Source organism: Sardina pilchardus, chromosome 7 (genome assembly GCF_963854185.1).
Source record: "Sardina pilchardus chromosome 7, fSarPil1.1, whole genome shotgun sequence".
Classification (NCBI taxonomy): Eukaryota; Metazoa; Chordata; class Actinopteri; order Clupeiformes; family Clupeidae; genus Sardina; species Sardina pilchardus.
In genome coordinates, this window is record NC_085000.1 from 24303046 (window position 1) to 24323485 (window position 20440).

The following is a 20440-nucleotide window of genomic DNA, read 5'->3' on the forward strand; positions in this document are numbered from 1 at the left end:
AGTTTAGCGTGTAGCGTCTCGCCGCCGCTGCAAAATGGCCCAGCGTCCTACGGCAGTGCAGCTGGTCCCAGGCTCACTTGAGTGTGTAATCGATGTGCTCTCGGAGATGAGAGGAAGAGAGAGGGAGAGAAAGAGAGAGAGAGAGAGAGAGAGAGAGAGAGAGACTGAGAGAGAGAGATAGAGACTGAGAGAGAGAGAGACAGAGAGAGAGAGAGAGAGGACAGAGAGCACTGGGCGCTGAGACAGAGATGTAAATACGTTGTGAAGTGCAGCACAGAGTGCCGGACTGCAAGGGGAGGCGAAGGAGAGGAGATCTGTTGGGAACAACAACAGGACCCAGCAGCAAACATATGGGCACATTCCACCAATAACAGACCGGTAAAAAACAGCACTCGTGGAGGGGGGACATGATTCGACGCGGGGATGGTAAAAGCCAAGATGACTTGACCATGGATTCTGGGGGGCCGTCGTTCCCTGTGACATTTCCTGTGATTTTAAAGTGTGTGAATCAAAATGCCAGACATTCCTCCCTTGTGGGTAGTCAGGAGTAATGTCCTGAACAATGAACCAAGGTCAGGATCTTTTTTATCAATCTACTATTTCCTCTACAAGTTCTGAGAATGTGTCCATGCAAGCTCATTGTGTGTGAGGCAACAATAAGGACACCTTTGCTTTGACAATGAATCATAAAGTGCCCCTCAAGACAACAGCAATCATATGGACAGAGTATTACCTGAATCCATAATCACTCTCATGGCAGTGTTACTTATTGTTACTTTGATCGGGAAGGACAGCTTTATTTGATTCCCTGATGATGAACAGACTAACTGGAGTTTGGGAAACTTGTCGGTTCAAAACTAAAAACTAAAATGTAGCCCTATGAAATATATGCTGAAGTAGATGTTCACAGAGTATTTGAACTTTTTGAAGTTTGTTAAAGAAACAAGGGTTTATTTTTTCCATTGCTTAACTCACACACATCATGATCTGCATGTGACCAATTAGCCTTTATGCCCTTCCTGAGAAACGGCGCAGGAGACCACGTCCAAGTCAAATTAATTTCCCATCTGAAAAGGGGAAACGGCACAAAATCTCTATGGTTCTTGTTGACAAAAAGCTCCATGTTCTGCCTTGAAAGCAACCCAAGGAGTGTCAAAGAGCCAGGCTCCCAAAGACTGCCTGCCACAATGCCCAACTCCTCAGGGGAAGTGAAAGGGCCAATGGAGGGGGGGGGGGGGGGTACACACACACACACACACACACACACACACACACACAGAGCAGTGTGTGAGAGATGTGAAGGGGAAGGGCCTGTGAGCTACAGGTTCAAACGGGCCGTGACCAGGTTGGGCCCCCCCATAGCCCGGGGGCACCTCTGGGACCTACAGTCACAATCTCTGTAAAGAAGAGAGAGGGGGGGTGTGTGTGTGTGTGTGTGTGGGGGGGGGCAACAAGGACAAACGGCACCATTGACACCGCTTCCTGTCACCCTCGGGCGCGGGGGGCTGTGTGCCAAATGTCGTCCCGGCTCCACACAGATCAAACCTCCTTCTTTACTTTTGGCCGCTGCTAGTTAAACACTAATGATCGCCCACTAGGGAGGGAGAGTGTGTCATTTGTGATCCAACCGCCACCGCCGCTGCTGCTGCTGCTGCTGCCACAGCCACAGAGCCAGCCGTCGACTGGGCAGAGAGAGAGAGAGAGAGAGGGAGAGAGAGAGAGAGAGAGAGAAAGATAGAGCGAGTAAGAGAGGGAGAGAGAGAGGCTCTGATGCCTTACCTCCACGCTGCTGACTCGCCCTTCCTGGAAAGAGCACTCGGCCAGGTTGTTGGTGCAGATGTGCCGGTACTTGCACCAGTTGCAGGGGAAGGGGCTGCTGACGCAGGAGGAACACCTGAGAGAGAGAGAGGGGGAGGGAGAGAAAGAACGGAGGGAGAGAGAGAGAGGAGGGAGAGAGAGAGAGAGAGAGAGAGAGAGAAGCAAAAGGACAGAGTTAGGACAAACATCCACGCCACACAGCTCCCACAGCATGATGCCCCCCGCGCGTGTGCTTGCCGGCTCACGTCTGGCCGAGCTCTCAGTGGTCAGTGCGCGGCGGACATCTTTCCAGCCAGGCGGAAACAAAGACACGCACAATTAAGAGCCCCGTCAGCCTGAAACATTTAAGCTGCCTTCCAATTAGCCCATAATTGAGTCCCCGGCAAAAAAAAAAAAAAAAAACACACAAAAATAAAACCACCACTTAGGATTTAAAAATAAGAAAAAAGGGACAAAAAGGAAAAAAATATCCCCAACAACAGGCCCAATTAGACAGCCCTCACCTGCCGAGCGGCATAAACACACCACACCTGTGGTCCGGGGGACGGCACGCTGCGAGAGCGAGCGAGATAAACGGCGGAGCGAGAGGAGATATTTCATCCCTCGTTTAATCGCAGGCTGACCCTGGCCCCCACACCACCACCACCCCCTCCCTCCTCCTCTCCTCCTCTCCTCTCCACTCCTCCTCTCCACTCCTGCCGCTGCTGCTCTCCCAGTCCACAGCTGCATTCAGGGCACAGGGGAGCAGCGTGTGAGGAGCGTATACTTTGTCCCATACTAATCATATCCTCCCCACCCCCTCACCCCCTCCCACCCCCCCGAGACACAGTTCAAAAATCCCCTTTGGAGGGCTCTCAGCAGTCTGAACACATCCGCACCTTAAGCTGCGCCGCACTGTATAATCTCCACACAGCTCCGAGAGAGCTGCCTCTCTCTCTCCTATTTCTCTCCTGCTTTCTCTCTCTCTCTCTCCCTCTCTCTCCTATTTCTCTCCTGCTTTCTCTCTCTCTCTCTCTCCACCTCTCTCCTGCTTTCTCTCTCGCTCTCTCCATTGCTCTCTCTCTCTCTCTCTCTCTCTCTCTCTCTCTCTCTTGCTCTCATTCTCCTCATCCTGTCGGGTGAAAGATTGAGGATATTTGGTGGTGTTGCGGGCTCGGCGCTCCCCTCCTTAAGAATTGAAAAGAGGGGGGCATTTGTCAATGATGTCTGGGGCCACAGTCAGTCTTGCCAGCGATCTCTTGCTCCCACTTCTCTCCGCGTCGTCCCTCCGCCCCGACTCACACATCCACTTTCCCACCTCGGAATATCTCGGCCGAGTGCACGGCCAAAAGGATTATCATAGCATGTTAGGGCCATTCAGCTGCACTCTACAGTACTCCGAGCCATAAGCACCATCACTCTCCCACCACCCTCTCTCCCTCTCTCCTTCTCTCTTCACTCTGTTAACACTGGTACCTCATTAATTTTTCCTTCCTTCAGCTAAAGGGAAATACACACGACTCTCTCCATCTCTCTCTCTCTCTGCCTGCCTGCCTCCCTCCCTCCCTCCCTCTCTCATACTCAGTTGCTCTCTTTTATTCACATCTTGCATCTTTCGCAGACATAGTATTTCACACACACACACACACACACACACACACACACACACACACACAGAGCGAGATCACATGCATACACACACAGACAACATACACACACATGCAAAAATGGCAGAGCCGTGGGTTGTGCGTCGATGCAGCAGCATCAGCAGCAGCAGCAGTATGATCAGCCCAGTGCCCCACTGCAGGGGGAGACGTGCTGTAAATACTGCTCTCACATCTGCAAGTCCCCGGCTGAAATATGCAATATGCTGCGTCAGGGGTATACACCCCCATCAATTCACTCCGCTTTCATCTCAGCCGTGGGTGCGCCGAGCTGCCCGGGCCAAAGAGCCGACTGACGGGGCAGCGCTGACGTCCGGCGCGAGGGTCTTTAAAACGGCCGTGTCACCGCCGGGAGGGGGGGGGGGGGGGGGGGGGGGGGGGGGGTTATGGTGGCGGGAAACGGTGGGACAAGCCTGGCGCACTGGCTGCACTCTGGGTACAGGCTGGTGCCATGTTGCCCACTGGCACGAAAAGAAAGAGGGACTCTGCTGAGCTCAGATCGAAATAAAAATAGGGCACAAGAAGCGACTCCCCACTCCGACACTTAGGGAGGGAGGAAATCAGCGTACGACGGAGAGGGAGAGCGATTGGCAGTGACTAAAATTAACTCGGGAGAGATGAATCCGAGCGAGATACGCCAACCAGGGAAGAGGGGAGCTGGCAAGATTTTAAATAAACCCTTTCACAGCAGCAAGACTGGAGAGGGACACAAAATGGGTTGTAGTTGAAGGAGCGGTGGGGGTAAGAGAGAAGAAGACAAAAAAAAAAGTCCTCCCCAAAAAACTTTTTGTTTCTTTTTTTTTCGGGGTAAAATGTGTATAATCAACAGCTCCTTTTCTTGAGAGCTTGAGAGCTTTTGCTCCGCGCCTCTCACAGGTGGCTATTATCCCAGAGGATGAAAACAAGAGGGGGGGGTGGGGGGGGTGGCAGTCTCATAACCCTCAGGCTGGAGAATGGTGGGAACACAAAAAAAGGCAGGAAAGAAAAAAACAACATAAAGTGGAGCTGTGCTCGCAGGGTTGGAGATGGCTGGTGGTGGGGGGGGATAGGGGGGGGCTGGGGGGGCTGGGGGGGCCGGGGGCAGGTTCAGAGGGGCAGAGAAGAGGTGAGGGTGAGTGAGTGCTGTCCCCGAGCCACGCCAGAGAGGGAAACAATTCGAGGGCTAAATGTTCCCACAGGGCTTTTGTGAAAACAGGAAATCTGGCACAGGCTTCAGGCAGGCCGCACTCTGGCAAGGTAGGCTAGGCCTCTGCCGGCAACCGGGGAGGGTTGCCATGGCAACTGGCAGGCAGAGCGAGGGAGCCAGCGAGCGAGCGAACGAGTGAACCAGCCAGCCCCTGCATGCATTACCCTGCCTGGGCTCCCTCCCTCACTCTCTCTCTCTCTCTTTCTCTCTCTCTCCCTCTCTCTTTCTCTCTCATACGCCGGAGAATTGATTGTTGCGCACGCGTTGCTGCCAGCCGACAAGCAAGGCAATTTTATTCCTTCTAAAATGTAAAAAAAAAAAAAAAACACACAAAAGGAGAAAAAAAAACACCCATGTAAGGTTTTTAGCCAGGGGAACGAATTGTATTTAACGCATGTGTGAAGGGTTGCTGTGTGACTGACTTTGCCAAATCTAATGTTCTCCGATTCTTCGCCTTTCCCTTTTCTTCTGCTCCTTTGATGAATTCACATTTTCTTTATGTAGCAACGATGCTAATCTTGACACATGGAGACTCATTTGGCACAGTTTCAGTCATGCACGGGTCAGAAACACACCTCATTCACACACACACACACACACACACACAGATACACACACAATACACTATATACATACACACACACACACACACACACACACACAATATGTAATTGTGTGTTGGCTAGGAGATGTAATGCTTCTCTGCTGACTGAGCCACATGGCAGTGACGGTGGCTGAGTAAAGTGATACAGGAGGCTCCAGGCAGCTACACCCACGCCACTGACTCGGCCCCCCAGCCCCCCAGCCCCGGCTAACTGCAGTGCAAATGAACACATATGGTGGGAAAATAGAGGGCTAGAGAGAGAGAGAAAGAGAGAGAGAGAGAGAGAGGGAGAGGGAGAGAGAGTGATGAGAGGGAGAGGGAGAGAGAGATGATAGCAAGAGAGAGCGGCTCAGGGGCCAGAACTCCCGAGCGTCCGGTCCGCTCCCACTCAGGTTCCCTTCTGGTTCTGGGCTGCGCTTCCCAAAAGCATAGTTGCTAACTACTAATGCATCTTCCCTGCTAGCATCACTGCCAAATCTGAGTTGAGTCGATATTTGAGTCAAACATTACAGATACGTCAATGGCACAGATATATGTTGTTGATATTCAGTTGTATTTTGATCACATTTTAGAAGGAGCTAACAAAATATTCTATTTTATTTTCCAAAACCAGAGATGTCAAGTAACGAAGTACAAATACTTTGTTACCTTACTTAAGTAGAAATGTTGGGTATCTATACTTTACTTGAGTAATCATTTTTCAGACAACTTTCTACTTCTACTCCTTACATTTTCACGCAAGTATCTGTACTTTCTACTCCCTCCTTTTGAAAATAACCTTGTTACTCATATTTCATTTCATGTGACAATATAAACTTTAAGTATCTGTGCATGTGTAACTCAAAAATTACAGACTCACATTTGCCAGTGAGTGTCACTACCAAGTATCCCAGTGAGCAACTACGCTACAGGGAAGCAGAACCCCTGCTCGGGGAGTCCGTGTGGTCAGCTGGGGGGAGCGATGGGTACCAGTGCAGGGGAGCCATTGTTCTGGCCGGCCTGAGAGTGCAGTTGTGGTTTGGACCACTGCCCTACATATGGCTGCTGCCGCTGCTAATGCTGTTTGTGGCCAGGAGAGAAGGCAGCGCAGCTCGCAGCTCGTACAGCAGTGCCAGATAAATATATAAATAAATAAACAAACCAAACGCATAAATAAACAGAAATAAATAAATCCTCCAGCACCTTGAATCCGCCTAACAGAGATAGCCATCTCCCATTACTACATGGTTTTACAATATGAACACCTTGGCTTGAGATGGAGTTGGCAATTAGGGACCTTAGGCGGATCTGTTTTACTGTGTGTGTGTGTGAGTGTGTGTGTGTGTGTGTGTGTGCGTGCTTTGTTGGAATTATTTGGATTGCGTGTATGCAAGTACACATATTTGTGCATTTCTATTACTCCAAATATTTTTCATGTTTTGTATCCTGGAATGGCAAACATGGACTGCACAAGGCTCCTCATACATATTCATAAAACACATTTAATCATCACTAGACATAATAGTGATCTCTATCTCCACAAAAATAAATAATATGACAGAATGCTAATACAGGTCAGGGTTTCAAAAACAAAGACTGTACAAGCGCCGCTGCAACTTCAGGCCATTCTTGGAGGCATTTCAGAGCGAGAGGAAGAGAACCTCTTTATAAGGAAGTACAGTACGCCACGAGCACCCAGAAAAAAGGTCCCTTATGGCACTCTTCCAGTAATGCACTGTGGAGGCAGACAACATCTCAAAATGGGTTCATAGGGAGAGAAGTAAGTGCAACACTTACGACTGGAGCACGCTGCAGTTGTAGAAGACAAATTCGGTGGCGATGAATGTGTGGCCGCTCTCCTTGGACTTGAGTGACAGCTTGACCACGCGCTTGTCACCTGCGGGGGTAAAAGCACACACACAAAAAGAGAGAGACACTCAGAAAGTGAGCCACGTCTGAGAAAACAGAGACGGGGGGAGAAAGAAAGACCGAGAGAGTCGCGAGAGCGAGAAAGAGAAAGGGGAAGAGGGGAAGTGAGTACCCCCTCTCCTGCTGCGAGAAGGCTTTTTGGAAGTCCACTGAACCCACTCCCCCCACCCACCACCACCCCTTTACTTAGGCTATGATTACTCCCCTCTTCCAGTCCAAACTCAATAACTACGGCTACGTTGATTACCCCCCCCTGATGGCTATGCCACTGTGCATCTCCCTCTTCGCTGCTCTCCTCTTCCGTTCGCGAGAGGAATGCACTTACTCTTCCAAACCTGCCCGCTCGCTTTCATTTTCGCCTAGCTAATGCCTACATTTCTGCGATGGCCAATTATACTTGTGTGCCTCTCCTCCAGATAATTGGCATAATATTTCTATTCGGACCAGCCGTAATTGTCATTAATGGAAATAATAAGCCCTGTGTGCTTTAAAGGTTACCATCAGTGCATTTGTGATGGTACCGGGGGCTTGAAAAAAGAAAATAAAGGAAAAAAAAGAAAATGGAAGTCGAATAAGTAGTTTCAAACACATTACCGGTAGATGTGATGTTCACAGAAAGGAAAGTGATGGGCTTTTTTTTTTCTTTTTTCCAAGTTGAAAAAGTGTTTTTTTTTTCAGATGTTGAAAACACTGCTATTAGTGTTCCTCACATAAAAACATATGAATGGGAAACCAGCCACTCTTACCTACTCTACCGCCCCATGTTCATCTAATGAAGGCCTGCTACGTGTGTGGCCTGTAGCTTCTATTTATAAACAAGTGACCATCCATTGATGGAAAAACAAAATCCCACTTCCCCCCTCATTCTAAACTTTCTCCCACTTTCATTTCTCATTTCTCTGTTCCATGTTTCGTTATCCCTGTACAGCACTTCCATGCGATACGAAACTTAACGAATGTCCTCCTTACCGTAGCCTTGGGTGAGCGCCGGCAGGTCCCGCAGGGAGGGCGACATGCAGAGCACCTGGCCCTTGGAGAGCACCTCTCCCTGACTCTCCGACAGGTCCTCAAACACGCAGGTGACCCCGGCCGACAGACTGGGCACGTTCACCACCCGCACACTCACCTGAGACACACACACACACACTAAAGTAAACATATGTGCACATTTCATATTTATGACAGTGTGACAGACATATCTATATGCATAGATAGATACCTATGCATAGTACACAGTATGCACACGCACAGACATGTATGTTAAGTAGACAGACGCCCCAGATACCCAGAAATGGAGTAGGTTCAGACACACAGAAAGAAAGACTGTAATCTGAATGTGTGTCTACAGTACATGATGTGTGTTGATCAACACTGATATCCATCTTAGACCCACTGGGCCAGCACAAAGTAAATGCAGCCAGGCTGAGTGGTGTAGGCCTGTCCCACCCGCCTCCCACTGCTCTCGTCCCTGGGTGGATGTGGGTGTGGGTGTGGGTGTGGGTGTGGGTGTGGGTGTGGGTGACGGAGGCGCGCCATGCTGCGCTGCTCACCTGAGTGGCAGGGGAGGTGACGGACATGTTGTTGGGCATCACGCTGACTTCCGTACACTGCTTCAGCTCCGTGGCAAAGTGCTGCGGCTCCGCCCACTTCTCACAGGCCTCCTGACGGGAGCACCTGACACACACACACACACACACACACACACACACACACACAGAGAGAGGTCAGGACGTCATCCAAATCACACACTCTACAGTCAACACCACATCTGGAGCTAGACCTGGGAAACGTCTCGGCACGGCCCATACATCGGCTGGGCAGTTTCCTGATAAGGAGAGGATGTGTGCATGTTTTGGAGGTGATGACAGACAGATCCGGCGAAGATGAAACGGCCCTCGCGCTGCCAAAACTGTGGAAAGTCGAGCGTTTGAATGACTTCATTTGGCACTCGTCCCCCTTGCCTCGACCACACCTGTAAAGGGATCTCTTCTTGGAGAGGGGCGACGGCACAAAGCCAGCGTTCTGACGAGCCATAGATATGTCTACGCCGCCACAATACTTTGAAAGTGTTTTGATCGCAAGTCTTGATGCCTTTCTCCACACAAGACAGGATGAAAAGACTGTATCTAATGCCAGCAATATGGCATAGCATCTACACTCCACACACACACAAAAACACTTTTTCCCTTGAATATAAAAATCAACCAGGAAATTTGATTTACACCCCCCCCCACGCCCCCGCCCTCTGGTTGAGGGTGTGTCCTCCTCTCCCCTGCAGCCGATTCAGTGAAAAGCTGGCTAATATTAAAACATTTATGGTGCTGTCGCGTTTGTGCGAGCGGTAAAAAGGGTGCTAGAGCCGGTGCGTGTTTATGCGGGAGAGACAGAGTCGCACAGAAGCGGGGAAATAAATTTAGGGCATTAAAACTCCCTGCCTAAGCGTTTAGGGATGACACCTCCTGCTGTTCACTCTGAAAGCCACGCGCATAAACCAAACCCAAGTAAGTATCCTCAGCAGCTAGGATAAAACAGCCCATAATGAAACGGTGGCATCTGACTCCATGATCCTTCATTAGGGGGTGGTGTGATGCGGAAAACGAAAACGTCATTTAATTTAACCGGCAGGATAAAAAAAGAAAAACGCTAACCAGTTTGTTAGCCTTGGACCACAGGCACACAATGACATACTGAGGGTCCACATATATAGTGGATAAGTATGTACAGTATAAGCAAACATTCTGCACACTCTTCGGAAATCATCTCATATGGGACTTCATTAGATAGGTGGAGGCAGGGTAGATATGGTAAAGATAGCTCATTCCATCTACATCTACCAAAACAACAAACCACCTTTTTTTCCCCTTCCACTCGCTGCACACAAGCATCTAAAGTTCAATAAGAAGTTGCCATCGCCGCTGCCGCTTCGCTGTCTTTCACTCGAGACGCAACACGTCATTAATGATTTGTTTACTTCTAATTACTGCCATATGTCGACGGAGAGAATGGGAGCGTGTTTAATTAAAGAAATAGCTGCAGACATGTCTGCTGCTCGCGCTCATTGCGCCCCAAAGATTTACCTCTCCTTTCTTGCTTTTGTCATTTGCTTCTCTCTCTCTTTCTGTCTCTCTCTTTCTCTCTCTCTCTCCCCTTCATCTCTCTCTCTTTCTCTCTTGGACCAGATTCTAGAATGAGATTTTCATCCAATTACATCCACTACTCTTCCTGGTGGAACAGCAGTAATGTGATTTATGATAAGTCCCAGCCCCCCAACCCCACCCGCAGGCGGGGGTAAGGTGGTCCCTGTCTGGTCGCCATGACCGACACTACACCCCCCCCACCCCCACCACCACCACCCATCTTCCTCCACCGGTGACGACAGAGACAACAGCACGACCCCTGTGCTCTGCGACCCTCCTTTGTTCTCCTGGAGGACGGGCTGGGCTCACGCACGTCTTCAATTAGCAGGTGAGCCCCTCTTACGCACTGGAGGATTAAGGGAAATGGGGCCATAAACTGTCAGAGGAGAAGGGGGGGTGGCTCTGCGCGTTCAGCGCTCGAATGGCGAGGAGAGACGAGGAGAGGAGAGGAGAGGGGAGAGAGGGCGAGGAGAGGAGAGGAGAGGAAAGGAGAGGAGAGAGATTGGGGTCCGGCATTAACCTCCGGTGAAAGCTCTTCCCCGTGCACTCGCGCGCACATGCGCTCGCCGGTGCCCCACTCCACTTCACCTCTCAGCTCCGCTCCCTTCTCTCAAAAACTCGAGCTCGTGGCCTTCTCGTCTGACGAGTGAACAAACGAGCGAGCGGAGGACGGTTGTGTAACTGCCTGGGTTAGGACTGAGTCACCCCCATCTCCCCCCCCTCCCCCGCCCCCGGGAAGATAGCTTAAAGCAAGTTCAATTCACCAGCCCAGGCCATTTCAATTTTCAAGAGCTCTATTACTGTACCTAATTCGGCAGCCGGAATTAAACCGCAGAGCGCACGCTCTCAGCCCTCCACACGTGGCACACCAACCGGGAGACTTTTTTCCATTTTTCTTTTTGTACAATACGGACCCCCATCTTTTTCCCAGCCGAACCATACTTTTTTTTTAAAAAAAAGGTCACGCTGGACTGGCTGCAAATGATAGGTCGGGCTGGTTCGGAACAGCAAATTGAAACCTACACGCGGTTTCGTAAGGATCCGCGCTGACCCTTGTGAGGTTGTGGGGGAGTGCTGAGTCGTAAGGGAGGTTTTTTTCCGCAAACGGAGAAAGAATCAATCAAGCATACTAATTAATGTGAGTATGCGAGTGGAGGAGGATCTCTCCTGGTGTAGGTTGCGCTCCTAGCCAGTAGTTTAGTCGACTGTGTTCAGTAATGTGAAGCGCGCCGCCCGCTCTCCCTCAATCAGCGTGCTACAGTATGTGGGAGATGCTCAAGTTATGGATCTGAAAGTGCTACCGCTGCAGATCAAGTTCATTTGACTACATTAAGGAATCTAAGGTCAACTTCTATTTTAATCAGTATGTTACGTGGGAGACATGTTTATGGATTGAAAAATGCATTCCATTATGCAGTACAAATTACAGTTCTGGAAAAAATATTGATGCTCACGTGCGTTACCCATTTCCCATTTGATTGCCTTTATACAATAAAGCTTCATTTCACCATGCTCTGCATTTCATTATTTTATTTGATCATCTGTGACAGCAATTACCTCCGTAGGTTAAAAAATAAGGGGCCAGGAGAAGAATGTAGGAATGAGGACAGGACAACGTATTAAAACACCACCCAAATCAAACATTGATCCCCTTCTTCTCTCCATTATCCCTTTAGCAGCTGCTGCCGGCATACTATTATCTCTATATTACAATAAATTGTGTTAGTTGCGTTTCGGAGCGCGATATTTACTCATGTACATAATGTGTGTACTTTACTAAACGGCGGCTGACAAAAATGTCAAGAGGATGAATCGTTTATGGAACGCTAATGAAGTCTCGGCGGCTGATGATGCTTTAACAAGAGCACGCACGCTCCTGTGCGAGAGCGCGAGGAAGAGACGTAAAGCGCACGAGTCTTCGGAGACACGCTCGCCCAGTGCCCCGCCAACGGATACAGTTGCGCAGAAATCACCAGAATGGGCTGATTTGAATCACACAGCAAATCCATCTTCCAGTTTCCTGTTGTTGCCATGGACACAGACCATTTCCCAGCGTGCACTTTGTCCCCCCACCCCCCTACCCCCCACACTTCTCCCTCTCTTTTCTCCAGCCTGGCTCAGCTAACATGATGGCTTGAGGCTAAAGAGCCCTTGGGGAATGGCACACAAAGCCAAGACAACAACCAGAAGAAAGGGAAGCAGGTCACAGCCAGCCTCCCCACCCCACGAAAACAGTGGATTTGGTGGGTGGTGGGTGGATGTGTGTGTGTGTGTGTGTGTGTGTGTGTGTGTGTGTGTGTGTGTGAGAGAGTGTGTCTCTGTTTGTGTGTGTGTGTGTGTGTGCATGTGTATGTGTATGCGAGAGTGTGTGTGTGTGTGCTTCTGAAAAGCTATCTCTCATGGCAACGCAACAGCCCAACTTCCCAGGGGAAGGGAGGTTCTGACAAACAGCGCTGAAGATTGGAGAATTAAGCACCCCTCAGCTGGTGCAGAAGGTTTGCGGAAGCCTCACAGTTGAATTGTGGCTCTTATTTTAATACAGAGTGAAAAGGAGGCTGCTCAGAATCGCATGCCCTTCATTTTTGTCATTAAAAGAAAAGGATGAGAGGAGATTTTTTCATCAAAGAAATAGAAATCCCTCTGTTTTCGGCTCTGATGGCCAATGACTAGTTTGGAGAGGTTGTTGTGCATACATGAGCCCGAGACGGAACAGTTCAGCCAACACCACTTTCCTGCTAGCAACGAAGGTCACCTTGAGAATTTAATTAGACATCTGTAGGAAATTATGGGGGGAAAAAAACGTCATACAACTGTGCTTTCAATTAGATTCAATTATATGGCAAATCCAAAAGAACATTGGTGTGTTTATGTTTCGAAACGCAATTAGCTTCTTCTTTGCGAAATCCCCAGCCAAATCTCTGCTGTTCGCACTGAGCGCAAAAACGCTAATAAGAAGGAGGCAGTCACATATGGCTGAACCTCGTAAAGCAGCTCCCCGATCTTTCTGGAAATGTCACAATTGCCACAATGAAGCAAAACAACCCCCAAGTGGAGCTACATGGCCTGTGTGTGTGCGTGTTTGTGCGTGTGTGTGTGTGTAGTGTGTGTGTGTGTGTGTGTAGTGTGTGTGTGCCGAGTAGCGAGTCACCCCCTGAGATGGTGGTGGGCTTTGTGATGGGGCATGTGTCTGAGGTGTGGTCCCGTAATGAGCTGCATTGTGTGGAGGACGTGGAGACATTAGCGTGCGCGGCGGTGGGACTCAGCTTGGCGCGGGCCGCCATCATCACACCCCATGCTGGGGAACAATAGCCCCGTTACTGGGTCCTCTCCTGGGACCAGCACCCCCCACCCCCCACACCCCCCACATCCACACACAGGCTTGCCTCCTCTCCAAACCCGAGCGTGTGACTCGACAGCAGCGAGGCTCGTGTCATAGGAAGAAGAGGAAGAGGAGGAGGAGAGGAACACGCCTGCCACATTAAAAACTGTTGAACTGGAGTAGCACAACATCAAGGTCATGAGGTTAATTCACAGACTGAGAGCATGAATAAGCTATTAATGGTTAGCTGCTTTGGATTAAAAAAATAAAGGCTAGGTTTGAATCTGGCGACGCGAGTGGTAAACAGTAGCCTTTAAGAGACGGGTCACTTGGTGGAACCCTCGCTACATTCTCTAGCTAATGCTGAATTGAAAGCGTCTGTTGACTTAACAGACTAGCAGCACGCTACGCATACATACAAATGCAAATGCATGCCACCAAGCCCACTTGCCTTTCCACCTCTCCAGCTTGCCTGCTCTCTGGTTGGATGGAGAGAGAGAGAGAGAGAGAGGGAGAGAGAGAGAGAGGGAGAGAGAGCGAGAGAGCACTCACAGCAGTCGCCATGCTGGAGGGCGGGAGCAGGGAGAAGGCGACACGAGGTGGTGGGCAGGGGTGGTGTGAGACTGGCCGTCTGGCTATGGCACGGCTGCGGAGGCGCCCGCTCAGAACCGGCTGGTGGGAGGTGGGGGTGGTGGGGGTGGTGGCGGTGGTGCCGCGGGGTGGGGGGGGAGGGGGCTGGGAAGAGAGGTTAGTGGCGGGTGCAAGGACAAAGTCAGCCTCCGTTCAATCTGTTCATCACTGTGCTTGATCTGCGCCTAATTGAGCTGTGCGCGGCACGGCGCAAGGTCATGTAAATTCGGGTGGGCCGCGGCATTAATATGCAAACAAATGCCATTTCCAAACTGGCACCGCGCACAAGTCCCGCGCTAATTATTCCATCAATCCCCGATTTACATCTTAATTAAAGATCTTTATCTTGATTAAGGTATGGAAGAGATGAAAATAGAAGGAGGATAGAAGAAGTTTTTTCGCTCCTTCTCCCCCCTTCCACTTTCTCTTCTACTTCTTTCAAATTCTTTGGCTCCCTTCTATGAATCTGCAAAAAGGTCTTTGCAGGGGCCTGGGACTCAGAACAAAGAAGCCCCCCCCCCCCCCTCTACACACACACACACACACACACACACACACACACACACACAGCCCTGTTCCACAACCTCTGGACAGCGTTATCTACCTCACTGCTCCTCTGTCAAAAGAAATGAATGAACAAAGCCGCAAAACGCAGCTGACACCAGCAAAATATTACACCGTTTTGGAGGAAAAGAACAGACAAACCCCCACCACGCTTGTTCTGCACAATTTCAAAAACCATTTGCCAATTTCTTTTTTCCATCCAAGACATTTTCCCTTCTTTTTCGGGAGGTGGGGTGGGGTGGGGTGGGGGGTGGCGGGAGGGTTGAACAAAATAATCCAGCGTTTCATGGCTCCTGACATGTTTCCAGGGCTCTCCTGTCGATATCCTCTCTTGGAGATCGCACCTCCCCCTTTGGGTGCCTCTCTCGTTTTCACCCCCCCCCCCCCCCCCCCCCGGCCCCCTCTTCAGCCCTTCCTCTTCCCTGCCTCGGTTCATCTGCACGAGTATGTCAAAAAGCCTTCAATCTCTCAACCCATCGCACTCCATAAATTAGGCCGGCGTGTCCTGCCGTCGCGCGTGCTTTTCCATCGGAGGCCCTGCTCTCGCCCCCCGCCAGTGACAGAACACAGGCTGCCTCTCACACGGAGCTCTCCGCGAGTTCATCAATTACGCGACAGGCCGGAGAGAACCCCGATGACAACCCATGCTGGGGAGGAAAGGTGGTGGTGCTGGTGGTGCTGATGTATGTGTGTGTGTGTGCGTGTGTGTGTGTGTGTGTGTGTGTGTGTGTATGGGGGGGAGGAAGCGTGTGGGGGTGGGCCAGGGGCCAACAAAATGCAGACACTTCCTGTCTCACTACCAGCTGGTGCCCAAGGGTCAACAGGAGAAAAAGAGGAGGGGGAGTGGGAGAAAAACAGAGAGAGATAGAAAGAGAGAGAGAATAGAGAGATTGTGAGAGAGAGGGAGAGCAGGAGAGAGAGAATAGAGAGAATAGAGAGAAAGTGAGAGAGGGAACAGAGAGAGAGAGAGAGAGAGAGAGAGAGAGAGAGAACAGGGAGAGAGAGAGGGAATAGAGAGAAAACATCTGGGGCAGCTGTCACCTGCCACATCCTGTGGGGACCAGGTGAACCGGGCCGCCACCAGCGCTGAGCCCCGATTGGCTGGCTGCCTTCCAGGCCTGCCGGAGGTGTCAGGAGAAGTTCGCGGGCGGACCGTCACAGGCTTTCACCAGCGCCCGTCCCTGGGCTGTCTCCGTGGACACCGCGCCTCTCTCACGAGAGACGCGAAAACATTCGTTTTAATCGAGTCTCTACGAACGCGGCGGGACCCCCGAACGTTTTCGGAATGGAACATCCGTCAGCTGGACACTGTGGCGAGTGCGCGTCCAAAAACGCCTTTTTTGGAGAAAAGCGCAATCATTTCATCCAGTCCAATAGGCTCCCCCCCCCCCGCTCCCCTTCCCGCCATGTTGAGGTTCATATCAGATGCATACGCCGCTAAGCTTTCTCAGGCACATTAATGCTACAACCCATTTAGGCCAGCTGCTCTGAGACAGACCTTGTGCTCATGATGTGGGGGAATGAAATACGAGCAGTCCAGGGTGGGACACTGAGGCCGTATGACTGATTATACACGCTGGGCATATTTTACAGGATTTACTGATGGTCAACATCGAGGAGAAGTCTACTAGCGAACACATAAGCCATAGCTGGCGCTTGCTGTCATTGCCCTTAGTTTGACGCTAACAAATGCCAAGGTTGCACTCTGTGGTTTAACTCCGCTGTCTTGACAGCAATGTAGCGCATGAGGTTAAATATAAGTGGACAGGTGGCAGGACCAGGGGTCAGAATATTGTTCCTTTATTTACCAAAATGTAAAAGCACTGACAGTCAGTTCTAAATGCCATGTGTCATGCTGACCGATAAAAAAACACAGCCGTACCAGTCGAGTGAACACAGGCTGATGGAAACGGAGTATGAAACCATATGCCTATTACAGGTCAGGCAAAGCGAGGCAAAGCGGCCGACTTTCAGCTTTTGTCTGTTTTCAGATCAGTGGTTCTAAGAAGTTTGTCCTTAGGCAGCGGGGGCTTTGATGGCGGACAGTGAGGAGGAACAGAGTTCTCATTCCAGCAGCAAGGTTAAACTCTCACCCACCTCCGAGCAGTGTCTTCATGCTCCTGTGTACTTCTACATTCAAAAAGTGTTGTTTTGACAAGACACGCTCGGCAGTACTTTCACAAATCTAACATGTCTTTTTTTCCATCAGCGAAACTTTTATGTTGCGCATTCTGAATAGTGCTTTAAATTCTTCTGATGCTAAAATGTGAGGACAAGCAATTGAGAGAGAGAGAGTAAACAAACGAATCACTGGAGAGACCAACTGACTCAGCCGATTCATTAGAAATCTATACAAGGAGCAATGAGACAGTTCAGCATTTTCTAAGGCATCGCACAACACAGTGTTTCACAACAACAACATCAACAACAACATCAACTTATATTTAATTTTTGTTAAGCTGCTGAATTAGTCTCAAATGTGAACAATATTGTAGTATTTTTCTAGCTTGCAAGTGGAAAGGCAGCAAAGCAAAAACACTTAAGACGTGACAAGGATGGTTTGTACACCTCATGACTGCCAAATGTCCTCCAGCCAGGGAGACACATGAGGAGGGGAGTTGGACTTACTTGTTGTAGAGGACACACCAGCCGCAGTGGGGGTCACCAGAGCCCAGACACTCCTTGCAGGTGCTGTACTGACTGCAGCTCTCCACGGCAACTCTGCTCACCTGCAAACATAGACGAAAAACAACTTTACATGCCTCGCTACGATACGCAATGTATGCACTGGTGCGTTATTCGGTCCCTTTATTTTATCAGTGTATCTTTACGTACACCCCTCAGACTAGCCGGCTTCGTTTGGACTACACATGCACTCTGCCATGCAATAGCGAAAGCAATAATGTAGATTATGCAGACTCCAGTTAACAGTATAATCACTCCATTACTTTAACGCGGTGCTGTAAAGCAGTTCTGTGGAGTGCTTATTCCACAGAGAGTAGCTGGAGATTTTCCCCTCTATTCCACCTAAACCCACTTTACATGTGAAATGAATTCATACGATATTTATAGCTCTACCTCATGCAAATCTTTTGACAAAGACATCAAAGTATGATTACTGGTATATGAAAAATATGAGACTAACATCCAATTTTAATGAAATTAGATATTTACCACGAGGGGCAAACAAGACAAGGGATCATACGAAATGTCACTCAAGACCATGTGATCGCCGAGAGACATTGTTTTGTCATCAAAAGCACAGCCTCCTTGCGTTCGACCTCATGTAGAGATCAATTATAAATGTCCGTGTTGTGAGTGCGTCGGCGGCGAACTAAGACACTGCTGGTGTCTGACGGCAGCCAAAACAAAACAAAGCGAGCGTTATGGAGCTAAGCGAGAGAGCGAGAGAGAGCAAGAACACTCGGGAGAAGCTTTTTTTGCAGCGGTTCCTCTCTCCCACAGTCACATGGCAGAGAAGCCCGCAGTCACTCGTCTCGTCTGCATTAAATATGGAGCGAGCCCGAGAGATCTGAACCGAGCGAGCGAACGCGTCACTTCGACTCTGTTTGCAAACATAAGAAGCCTTCTTTTTTTTTTTTTTTTTTTTAAACGCTCGCTTCACCCTGGGCTGCTGCTCCTGAGACTGCGGGGCAAACACACACACACACACACACACACACACACGGCGTGACACAGTCCAGAGTCGACAGGAATGTTAGCATATGCGCACGGCTCACGTCTCGTCGACGCTCTGGGAAGTAGGACATTCTTCGATATTCGACGTTCGCAACAGTGACTAATGTGTGGGCTAGAGGAGGAAGAGCATGAGCAATAACAGAAGAGAGAGGAAGAGAGAAATAAAAAGACGCTTTCATGGTGAGCATACGTGTCTACAGAGTGGCCCATAGGGGCCCTGAGCGCTCTGCAGTTTGTTCAGACAGACTCAGTATAAATAAGACCTGAACACGACACTGAACTTCCTTTTGATATAAAGGTACTGCCAGGCTGTCAGTGTCATCTGAACTATTTTTTACTGCTGTTCTTTTAGGGCTGGGGGAGGGGGGGGGCAACACTCTTGTTTCACCAGCTCCTCTGCAGTCGGTAAGATTCATGAAAAGGCTCATTGGAGGGGGAGAAGGAGGGGGGGAGGCCGCTTTGATCATTCCGGAGATTAGAATGTGAGGGGAGAAAAACAAGTACTGAGGAGAGGCGAAAAAGGAAAAAGGGAATCAGAGCTGTAAAAAAAGGATGAGAAAAGAGGACAAAAAACACAACAATTCAACTCAAAAGGGACAGTGCTGCCTTTCAAATGCAGAGTGGCTGGTGGCATGAAGGGTTAGAGGATGAGTTTGCTTACAGTCCATAGAGTGTATGTGTTTGTGTGTACATATGCAGGGGGAGAGTGAGGACACATTTCTTTAGGAGTAAATCATGGTGAGTGGAAGTCTATTTACGACCAAATCTAAAGTTCCTGTGTTGATGTGTTTCTCTCTGCGTGCGCATTGTAAATGTATGCGCATGAAACGGTGTGTGTGTGTGTGTGTGTGTGCCAGCGTCTCAGCTTCACCGCTGCTGCCGGTGTGTCTGGGCGCCAGAGCGAGCGTCAACCGGTGGGTGGGTGGGTGTATTGAGGTGCGGTACGCCACTCTTTCCCTCGCGCTAATTTATTCTCGTGTGTAAACGCTGCTCTCTCGTAATCCTCTGTCGCCCAGCCTCCCGCCGCCTGAGCCGCCGTCTGCGCTGTCCACACCCCGCGCCTTACGCCCAGGAGACCACCGCCGCCGGAGTGCCACTCGCTGTCGAGCGAGGAGTTCTCTGGCGAGCCTCAGAAAAAGGCTACCGCAGAGACCCAGAGGGTAAACCAACATTAGCATAGCTGTGTACGTAAGCAGTCCATGGCTGCAGAACCGACGCAGAGACCCTTCAAAACATGGGCGTTCAGGGAACCAACCACGAGGATAAAAGCCATGGCCACTCAGAATGGGCACATCTTTTTAAAGTGCCCAAGAGAGCAGCCTATACCACATGGCATTATTAAGAGACTGGGCTCTCACCCCCCTGACACCTCACTGTGCTGTACATATGGGTGCTCAGCACCAGACCACCATCTTGGATGGGGAGCAGAAGCTAAAGCTAACATTAGACATTATTAATGCCCACTGGCCTCTGCTATATCCACTTAGTAGCGTGAAGCGGAGACGCCCATGTGTATGTGACTGGAATTTGTTTGTGACTGGAACTCGTTTGCGTCGGGTCACGGTAATGCCAACTGCTCAGCCAGGCTGGAGAAAAGTGATTAAGCGGGCGCTATACCCAGGTGTGCCAGGAGAAGCTGTGATGGATTGCACAGAGGAGCGAGTCACGGTGAGCTTCGCCCCCCCTCCCCCTCCCCTGTGAGTGTTTACTCTCGCTGGGTGACCGAGGCGACTCGGCGAGGAGGCCAGAGCCATGTGCAAACACAGCCGCGCGCCCTTACCTGTGCACCTGCCGCTGATGAAATATTCAGGAAGGGGGGGGGGGGAGGACGCGCGCGCAGACTCCCGCGGTCAGCGGCAACGGAGCGATGAATTATTTACCCGCCGCCGTTCATTCACTTTTCATAAAGAGCCCACCCCGACATAATTACAG

The 20440-nt window shown here is 50.1% G+C and overlaps 1 protein-coding gene across 1 annotated transcript in view; it reads right to left on the reverse strand.

Moving 5' to 3' along the window:
- Positions 1 to 20440, reverse strand: part of plxna3 (plexin A3) — a 119184-nt gene that overhangs the window by 59810 nt on the left and 38934 nt on the right. The window contains exons 4-8 of the mRNA XM_062541422.1: positions 17438 to 17538; positions 8710 to 8833; positions 8129 to 8285; positions 7028 to 7127; positions 1780 to 1894 (exon numbers count right to left, since the gene is read on the reverse strand). Of these exons, the coding sequence (XP_062397406.1) occupies positions 1780 to 1894; positions 7028 to 7127; positions 8129 to 8285; positions 8710 to 8833; positions 17438 to 17538 (597 nt within the window). The remainder of the gene's footprint in view (positions 1 to 1779; positions 1895 to 7027; positions 7128 to 8128; positions 8286 to 8709; positions 8834 to 17437; positions 17539 to 20440) is intronic.